This window comes from Hemitrygon akajei, chromosome 9, assembly GCF_048418815.1.
Source record: "Hemitrygon akajei chromosome 9, sHemAka1.3, whole genome shotgun sequence".
In the NCBI taxonomy this organism is placed as follows: domain Eukaryota; kingdom Metazoa; phylum Chordata; class Chondrichthyes; order Myliobatiformes; family Dasyatidae; genus Hemitrygon; species Hemitrygon akajei.
The window spans coordinates 19,026,764-19,037,336 of record NC_133132.1 but is presented as its reverse complement, the minus strand read 5'-3'; the positions used below and the strand labels follow the sequence as shown (position 1 = coordinate 19,037,336).

The 10,573-nt window shown below is 46.7% G+C and overlaps 1 protein-coding gene across 1 annotated transcript in view; it reads right to left on the bottom strand.

The window, feature by feature from the left end:
- Positions 1-350: 350 nt before the first annotated feature.
- LOC140732891 (uncharacterized) overlaps positions 351-10,573 on the bottom strand; it is a 795,520-nt gene continuing 785,297 nt past the window's right edge. Inside the window, exon 2 of the mRNA XM_073055554.1 lies at positions 351-2,817. Coding sequence (XP_072911655.1) covers positions 785-2,428 — 1,644 coding nt within the window. The 5' untranslated portion in view covers positions 2,429-2,817 and the 3' untranslated portion in view covers positions 351-784. The remainder of the gene's footprint in view (positions 2,818-10,573) is intronic.

Genomic DNA, 10,573 nt, shown 5'->3' with positions numbered 1-10,573 from the left:
CACTCATGGTCTACACCGGTCCCACTTATCAGCACTTGGTTCAGAGCCAACTGTATCTCAGCAGTTTCAAAGCTCATCCACTTGGTAAATGTTTTGAAGGGACCCGTTTCCCCCACCATCTCGGGCAGTGTGTTCCAGATTTAAACTGAAAAATCTCTTCCTCAAATCCCTCTAAACCTCTTCATCCTCTGCTTAAATCTATGCCTTCTAATGTTTGACGCTGTGCCAGGATCAGGGCCTATATCGGCATCAGTGATGAGCAAGTGAATCCCTTCCCACAGACTGAGCAGCTGAAAGGCTTCTCCCCGGTGTGAAACATAGAAAATAGGTGCAATAAAATAGTTTTAAAATAAAATAGACAGATCCACTTTTACTTTTAAAATAGTTCTCCAAAAACTCGCTGGTGAGCCATTAGGTTGGATGACTGAGTGAATCCCTTCCCACAGTCTCAGCAGGCGAACGGCCTCTCCCCAGTGTGAACTGACTGGTGTGCCATTAGGGTGGATGACTGAGTGAATCCCTTCCCACAGTCTGAGCAGGTGAACGGCCTCTCTCCAGTGTGAACTCTCTGATGTAGCTTCAGGTGAGATGACTGACTGAATCCCTTCCCACAGTCTGAGCAGGTGAATGGCTTCTCCCCAGTGTGAACTCGCTGATGTACCTTCAGATTAGATGAGCAAGTGAATCGCTTCCCACAGTCTGAGCAGGTGAACGGCCTCTCCCCCGTGTGAACTCGCTGGTGTACCAGTAGTTCGGATGACTGAGTGAATCCCTTCCCACAGTCTCAGCAGGCGAACGGCCTCTCCCCGGTGTGAACTTTCTGATGTACCTTCAGTTTAGATGAACAAGTGAATCCCTTCCCACAGTCCAAACAGCTGAATGGCCGCTCCCCAGTGTGAACTGACTGGTGTGTCAGCAGGTGAGATGACTGAGTGAATCGCTTCCCACAGACTGAGCAGCTGAAAGGCTTCTCCCCAGTGTGAACTCGCTGATGTACCTTTAGTGTTGATGAGCAAGTGAATCCTTTCCCACATTCTGAGCAGGTGAACGGCCTCTCTCCAGTGTGAACTGACTGGTGTACCAGCAGTTCGTATGACTGAGTGAATCCCTTCCCACAGTCTGAGCAGGTGAACGGCCTCTCCCCAGTGTGAACTCGCTGATGTAGCTTCAGGTGAGATGACTGACTGAATCCCTTCCCACAGTCTGAACAGGTGAACGGCCTCTCTCCAGTGTGAACTCTCTGATGTACCTTCAGTGTAGATGAGCAAGTGAATCTTTTCCCACAGTCTGAGCAGGTGAATGGCCGCTCCCCAGTGTGAACACGCTGGTGAGCCATTAGGTCAGATGACCGAGTGAATCCTTTCCCACAGACTGAGCAGGTGAACGGCCTCTCCCCAGTGTGAACTCTCTGATGTACCTTCAGTGCAGATGAACAAGTGAATCCCTTCCCACAGTCGGAGCAGGTGAACGGCCTCTCTCCAGTATGAACTCGCTGATGTAACTTCAGTGCAGATGAACAAGTGAATCCCTTCCCACAGTCGGAGCAGGTGAATGGCCTCTCCCCAGTGTGAAGTGACTGGTGTGTCAGTAGGTGGGATGACCGAGTGAATCCCTTCCCACAGTCCGAGCAGGTAAATGGCCGCTCCCCAGTGTGAACTCGCTGATGTACCTTTAGTTTAGATGAGCAAGTGAATCCCTTCCCACAGTCCAAGCAGGTGAATGGCTGCTCCCTGCTGTGAACTGACTGGTGTACCAGCAGTTCAGATGACTGAGTGAATCCCTTCCCACAGTCTGAGCAGGTGAACGGCCTCTCCCCAGTGTGAACTCTCTGATGTAGCTTCAGGTGAGATGACCGAGTGAATCCCTTCCCACAGTCTGAGCAGGTGAACGGCCTCTCTCCAGTGTGAATTCGCTGATGTATCTTCAGTTGGGATGACGAATTGAATCCTTTCCCACAGTCTGCACAGGTGAACGGCCTCTCTCCAGTGTGAACTCGCTGATGTACCTTCAGTTTAGATGAGCAAGTGAATCCTTTCCCACAGTCTGCGCAGTTGAACGGCCGCTCCCAAGTGTGTACTAACTGGTGTGACAGTAGTTCGGATGACTGAGTGAATCCCTTCCCACAGTCTGAGCAGGTGAACGGCCTCTCTCCAGTGTGAACTCTCTGATGTAGCTTCAGGTGAGATGACTGACTGAATCTCTTCCCACAGTCTGAGCAGGTGAATGGCCTCTCCCCAGTGTGAACTCGCTGATGTACCTTCAGATTAGATGAGCAAGTGAATCGCTTCCCACAGTCTGAGCAGGTGAACGGCCTCTCCCCCGTGTGAACTCGCTGGTGTACCAGTAGTTCAGATGACTGAGTGAATCCCTTCCCACAGTCCGAGCAGGTAAATGGCCGCTCCCCAGTGTGAACTCGTTGGTGAGCCATTAGGTCAGATGACCGAGTGAATCCTTCCCCACAAATTCAGCAGATGACCAGCCTCTGCCCAGTGTGAACTGACTGGTGTGTCCACAGGTGGGAAGATCAACTGAATCCCTTCTCACACACAATGTCCTTGTCCCAGTGGGAACTTGCTGATGTACCTTCAGTTGAAATGACCGACTAAATCCATTCCCACTGTCTGAACAGATTGCCCCCATGTAAAATTATGGACGTACCAGTCGGTCAGATGATCGAGTGAATCCCTCCCCACAGTCTGAGCAGGAAGGATGATCAAGTGAATCCCTTGCTCCACTTCTTAAATATCTGGACCGAGACAGCAAAACTGGTGTGTTGTGTTCGAGATTCCCGTAGACAAATTCCTTGTCATTTTTAACCTGTAAAAAGATTTACAAAATCCATCAATGGGTGTCGGACAACATTTCAGATGAGATCACTTGAGTTGTCAAGGTGTGATCTGGCATCACACTGTTACAGTGAAGTTCAAACAAAGTTGGTGAGAGAAATCATCTTCTAACAGGGCACAGTGCTGGTATCTGGAATGACCATCAAACTCTCTGACGCTCTTCCTGTCTCTATAAGAATGGGACATTTCTGCCATCTCCAATCTGTGACCTGGCTCAGTTTGACTCTCTCCATTGGTATTATTCCCTGTTCCCACTGAGCTGCATGGGTGCCTGGCCCCACAGTAACTGAAACACTCTCACACAAATAGCCAGCAGTGCATTCCACACACCCACCCCTCTCTGTGTAAAAAAAAAAACTTACCCCTGACATCCCCTCGGTATCTACTTCCAAGCACCTTAAAACTATGCCCTTCATATTAGCCATTTCGTCCCTGGGAAAAAAATCTCTGGCTATCCACACGATCAATGCCCCTCATCATCTTATACACCTAAACAAGGCTCCAAACATAAACAAGGAAATTATACATTGCTTTGAGGATTTGTTAAGTATACAAAATTATGAGGGTAAATGTAAGCAGTTTTTCCACTGAGTTTGGGTGGGATGACAACCAGAGGTCATGGGTAAGTGGGGAAGGTGAAAATTTAACAGGAACATGTGGAAAAGCTCTTTACTGAAATGATCGTGAGAGTGTGGAATGAGACGTCAGCACAAGTGGTGAATATGAGCTCGGTTTCACCTTTTTAAAGAAGTTTGATCGGTACCTGGATGGTTGGGGTATGGAGGGCAATGGTCCTGGTGCAGGTAGTCACATTAGACAGCTTAAATGACTTTTCAGCATTGACTAGATGGGCCAACTAGCCTGCTTCCATACTGAACTTCTCCATGTTTCTATGACAGAGAAGCTGACCAAACCTTTTTGGAAGGGAAAAGGTAGGAATGACAATGGAGCAGCAATGGCTGGAGTTTCTGGGAGCAATTCGGGAGCTGAGTGACCGATACATCCCATTGGAAAGACAGGAGGACACAACCATGGCTGAAATGACAAGCCAAAGAGAGGACAAACAAAAGAGCAAAAACTATTGGGAAGCTTTTTAAAACCAACAAAAGACAACACAAGTCAGATGAGCTCAGGGGTGGAATTATGATATGGTAGTCATTAATGAGTCTTGATAGCACCCAACAGCCCGAGACATTTAGAGGAGCAAACTATCCGGGGCCTCAATATCTCTTGAAAACCAAGGTTCCCTGCACCAGTTACCTTTCAACTTTTATTTTAGCAGGCACATACAAACCCTACACCCTCAAACATTCACTTCTGAAGACCTCCCACTTACCAAGTACTCCGCTTGTCAGATCCTTTGTGATACCATCAAAACTGACCTTTCTCAAAGTTAGAATCTCAACCCGTGATCCAGACCTCTCCTTTTCCATATTTATTTGGAATCTCATGTCATTACGATCACTAGATACAAAGAGTTCCCATACAGCCCTGGATCATTTCCTAATAACTAATTGCACACTTCTAAGTTGGGAATTCTACGTCTTGATTAAGGGCACATTTGACAAACTCTACCCCATCTAGTCCTTTTACAGTATGGGAGTCCTAGTCAGTATATGGAAAGTTAAAATCACTTGCTAAGTAAATCTTTGTTTCTTGGTCTTGTCTGCAATCTCTTTACAAATTTGTTCCTCTAAATCTCTGACTGGTGGGTGCAACCAAATCCCAGTATTGGCGAGAATATCATAATTCTATGCTCTGGGCTCATCTGGATTTCCTACGATGCTTCGTGCATTGTGATATACACAGCTCAGCACATTTGTCGCACCATGCTCAACTTTTTGATTGCTGACTTTGTCTGAGGTCTGATCAACATCTGTCTGGTGTCAAGAAAACAAACTCCCTCATTGTCACAAAAACAAAGGAGCTGGTTGTGGACTACAGGAGGAATGGAAACAGGCTAACCCCTATTAAATCAACGGATCTGCTATTGAGAGGGTGAACAGCTTTACATTCCTTGGCATAAACATCACCGAGGATCTCACGTGGTCTGTACATACCAGCTGTGTGGTGAAAAAGGCACATTTTCACCTCAGACGGTTGAAGAAGTTTGGTATGGGTCCCCAAATCCTAAGAACTTTCTACAGGGGCACAGTTAAGAGCATCCTGATAGGCTGCATCATTGCCTGGTATGGGAAATGTACTTCCTCAATCGCAGGACCCTGCAGAGGGTGGTGTGGAGAGCCTAGCGCATCTGTAGTTATGAACTTCACATGATTAAGGACATTTACAAAGACAGGTGTGTAAAAAGGGCCCAAAGGATTATTGGGGACCCGAGTCACCCCAACCACAAACTGTTCCAGCTACTACCATCTGGGAAACAGTACCACAGCATAAAAGCCAGGACCAACAGGATCCGGGACAGCTTCTTCCACCAGACCATCAGACTGATTAATTCATGTTGATACAATTGTATTTCTATGTTATATTGACTGCATGCTATTTATTATGAATTACTATAAATTGAACATTGCACATTTAGATGGAGATGTAATATAAAGATTGATGGAATAAGGATATATGTAATAAACTCAATTCAATTCACCTCCTCCATCATTTTTTCTAGCATTCTGTCTCCCATCCCTCTTGCAACTTTAGATTAACCGCCCCCTCCCCACTAAGCCTTACCACTAGTCCCCTCTTGTTCTGTTCTTCTAACTAACGAATCCCCTATCATCCCTTTGACTTTCCCCTGCCAGGTAATCCACCCCAACAGTTTCTAAAGTGGTCTACCTGTTGTTGTGGGGGGTGGCCACTAGAGTACTCTGCGATGGCTATTTAACCTCATTTCCCTTCCTGACTCTCACCCAGTTTCCTGTGTCCTGCACCTAGGGTGTAACTCACATATCTTCATGTCATATCTATCACCCCCTCCAACTCCCAGATGATCTGGAATTCATCAATGTCCAGCTCCAACTCCTTAATGTGCAGGGTTACAAGCCGCAGCTGGATGCACATCTTGAAGGTGAGGACATCAGGGACACTGGAGGTCTCCCCACCTTCCCACCAATGTCCGCTCTAATTTGTAATGACCAGAGTACACAAAAACCTTCTGCTGTGCTATTTTTTTTTGCCCAGTGACAACAACATACAGAGAGGTATTCATTTCACAACACTGTCAATAAGAACTTTGATCTCCACTCGATCTGACTGAGTTCATCTGCACTCTTACACAACCTATGTAGCAGGTAATGAAGGATTTTCTCAACAGAGCTTTTGCACACAATTAATATGTGATTTGCTTGCTAAAGGATGCTTTAAAAAGTCAGATTTCCAAATATCACTCCATTTCTTCCCACTTCCAAATTCTCCAGCAATTTTTGCATCGCCACAATACACAGATAACACTAGTTTCTGTATTGTACATAAATATTTCCCCTGAACCCTCTCCCAGGTGACTGACGGTGGTGAACTCATTGACGGCAATGCCAATGAATATGAAGGGAAGGGCAGTAGTCTGTCTCACTGGAGTCTGGCACATTTGTGATGTGAAAGCTACTTGTTACCCAGGGCAAAGGTGTTTCACATCATTATGTACCCAGAGAGAATGGGACAAAACATGTTCTCACAGGTAGAAAAGTTCAGAGCAAGAGGAGGTAGAACAAGCAACACACACAAAATGCTGGAGGAACTCAGCAGGCCAGGTAGCATCTATGGAAAAGAGAACTAATGCTGAATTCCTCCAGCATTTTGTGTGTGTTGCTTGAATTTCCAGCATCTGCAGATTTTCTCTTGTTTGTGATGGGAGGTAGAACAAAGGTGATTTTCTCAACTGTTGATGTAAGAGATTTTGTTCCCTTTCTCCGAGTTCCTAATCCTTGCATTTAGACAGCTGGAGCTCAGCTCGGTCTGAGAGATCCATCCCCTCATCAGCCGGAAGCTCTGCGGGGCCCGTGTACGGATCGTGGGGCTGAGAGAGAGGGACGAGAGCAGGGTTGTCCCGGGATTGCGGGTCACAGTCATGGTCGGTGTTGAAAACCTTCGCCCGGAGATCCCTTCTTACCTTAATCGATCCTCCCGAGGTGAGGCCTTATGTGTGCTGCGCGCATGCGTGACACTCGCAGAGCCAACAACCCTGACGCCTGCGCATTTGATCGGTGTTTCAGCAATTTCACAGAGCCATTGAAAGTTTCTGCAAGCGCCGGTTCCACATGTACACCTCAGTTTTTTTTTGTGCGTGTTTTGAAAATTCAGCAGCTATTTTAACGCAGAAAGCGGCTCCCATAAACAATACACTCAATATCAACGTGTATCTAATGCCAAAGTACAATCCTCTTACAAATGCAGATATGAAACACGAGATTCTGCAGTTGCTGGAAATGTTGACACACATACACACAAAATGCTGGAGGAACTGCACTTCAGGCAGCAACTAAGCAGTGGAGTACACAGTCTAGGGATGCTGAAGGGGCTCGGTCTAAAAATCTCTTTATTCCTGGCCACATTTGCTGCCTGATCTGTTGATTTACGCCAGTATTTTGCAGAAATTAACCACCTCTTTTTCGATCAACTAGTTTCCAAACGTTTCTGAACTTTCATTTGTAGCCACATCCTGCTGATCTGGTAGTTCCTCCGACTCACCCTCGTAAACTCGAGGCCCCATCTCTCTCTGGAGCCCCACAGCCCTGAATCAGGCTGGGAACTCTCTGGTTTCTGGCTCTGCTCCATCGAGGATTCACTCGCTAGTCTGCTGTCAGACTTAAGGTGTATTGTAACAACCCAGCTGTCCGAGGCACAGTTCTTTGAAATGAGTGAAAATGACACAAAACATTGAAAAGAGCGGGGGAGAAGGAGTTTACCCACCTTAGTCCGGAGCCCTGGGGAAAGTCAAAGCCATAGTGAGCTCATCGTCTTATTCAGCCTGGAGAAAATCATGCAGGGAATTCATGCAGGTGTATAAGACAATGAGAGAAATGGCTAACATGAACGGGCATGGTTTTAAGTGTCAGAGGTAAGTTCTTTTACACAAAGAGTGGTGGGTGTGCAGAATGTACTGCCGGTGACAGGGGTGGAGGTGAATACAATACGGTATTTTAAGAGATTCTTAGATTGGTACATGGAGCCTAGAAAAATAGAGGGCTATGTGGTAGGGTAATATTGGGCAGTTTCTAGAGTAGGTTACGTGGTCGGCACAACATTGTGAGCCGAAGGACAGGTAATGTGTTCCAGATTTCTAAGATTCTATGAAATTCAAGGGAAATCTCTTCTCCAATGGAGTGGTGACTAGTTGCAAGCTGACATCACAGGGAGGGTGAGAGGGGAGCGGCAGGGATAAATTTTGATATACTGATGTGGAACAGAAACATGGGCAGGGACCAGATGGGCCGAGTGGCCTCTATAGTGTACATATTGAGTGTGGTAGAGACAGTAAGTACCTGAGACACGGGATTTGATAGAGTACTGATTTATCTTTCACAGATCCACAATATTAAACACCAGTCCAGTTAAAGGCTAACATCAGCAGAACAGACTCCTCCAATGCTCAGTGACCAGGGTTCAGTCCTGGGTGCGATGAGCAGCCGCAAGAACTGCAGAATCTGACAGTAACAGTCCCTCATGAACCTGCAGCTGCCTTCAGTCACCGTGATGGTTAAACATTTAACACAGAGCTGATTTGAACTTTGTCCTTGATGTGAAGTTGCTGCAGCTGGGATGATTGAGTGAAACTCTTTGCTCACTCTGGACAGAAATGTGGCCTCTATTTATTGTGAACTCACTGGGGAATCACAAGGTGGGTTAACTGAATGAGTCTCTTCACACACAGAGCAGGTGAACGGCAGCTTTCCAGTGCGAAGCAGTTGGTGTATCTGTGATGGCTGACTGAATCCCTTCCAAAATGAGAGCCAGAGAATGATGTCATGACAATGTATCCAATCAGATCACGGACATGGACACGTGATCGGTCTCTCCTTGTAGCGAGTGGGACGCTGTCTTCTCCAGCATCTCCGCCTCCACATTCAAGGATTGGTGGCATTCAAACGCCGGTGAACTGACAGATACAGCGGAACTAACGTGCTGTTGTGTTTGTGATTCTCATACACAAATCCTTTGACTTTTCTACACTGTTAAAAGTTCACAAAGCACGTCAGTGGGTGAAGGACAATATTTCAACTCAGATATGTTTAGTCTCCATGGTGCCTTCTGATAAAAACACAGTCACACATCAAAACAATTTGGAGGAACAAGACTTCATCTTCTAACTGGCTACAGTTCGGGCATCAGGCACAATATCAAACTCTCTGCTCCCCTCTCTGTATCAAAATGGATCATTCCTCCCCTTCATCAGTCTGTGACTGGGCTCAGTTTGTCTGTCTCCTTCGCGTTCTGAGCATGCGCCACACACCTACTAAGATCACATTTTATTTACGCGGCTGCGACTGGAGACTTTCTGATTATTATGTCCCTCCTGGCATTTGACGGTGGTAAACTCAGTCAGCAATGGTACTGAACCTCAGGAGTAGGTGATTCGGTTTTCTCGTTGGAGATCGATAAACTGCCGGTAGTGTGTGTCTGGATGAGTGGGTCGTTTTCAGACTGGAAGGAGGTAGCATTTGGAGTACCCCAGAGATCAGTCCCTGACCAGTTGTTCACAGTTTAATGTCCTGGCGGAGTCAGCGAGATGTGAGATGTCCCAGTCTGCTGGTGACACAGAAAGAGTGGAGTTGGGGGAGGGGAGGCTATTCACATGCAATTTCGTAGCTTTGCAATCAGTACATCGTGCACTGTGGGGCTGCAGCGGCGGGTTCCATTGCTGGGATCAGTGCACAGTCACTGTGGGTTATGTGGATTTCGTGAACAAAGTGCCATTCTCCAATTTAGAATCTCAAGCCGCAGAGCAAACCTATCGTTTGTATATTGAAGTTGTATTTAAGGCATTGTGATAACCAGATACTATAGGTCTCCACGACCTCTCTATCCAGTTCTTTCAATACTCGACTTCATTCGTAAATTTGGCCACAGGGCCATCAATACTGTCATCCGATGCATTGGCATAGGACGTAAAAAGAAACGTTGCCAACACAGACCCCTGTGGACCTCTGGGGTAGCAATCTCAGGATTGCTGCTTGTGCCACGTGCTAGCGATGAAAGAATAGCACGATCAGGCCTATTAATGTGTGGCTGAGAGACTTGTGTAGGGGGCAGGATTTCACATTCCTGGATCATTGGGGTCTCTTCTGGGGGAGGTACAACCGGTACCAAAAGGACGGGTTACACCTGAACCCAAAGGGGTCCAATATCCTAGCGGGCACATTTAATAAAGCTGTTAGTGAGGGTTTAAACTAATTTGGCAGGGGGAGTGTGATGCACCATCAATAACTCACTCTGAGACGTAAGAAGCGAGATATCAGCTTTTATTGACTGGAAGAATGAACAACACTACATCCTGGAGAATGAGGCCGGGCTCAGGCCTCAATCGCCTTTATACAGGGGTCTGTGGGAGGAGCCACAGGAGCAGTCCAGACAGGTATATGTAGTTCACCACAGAATGGGAACGGAGGGGGGTTGGGCTGAGGAAGAGGAAAACAGAAATAAATCAAAGATAGGGTGCAACAGAGATTATAGAAAGAACAGGCAGGAGATGAGGCTTAATCAAAGCCAGTGACGTGAGTTACAGGGCAATGGGTGCGTGGAACTATTAAAACTGAAAGCAACAAATACTGGACCGA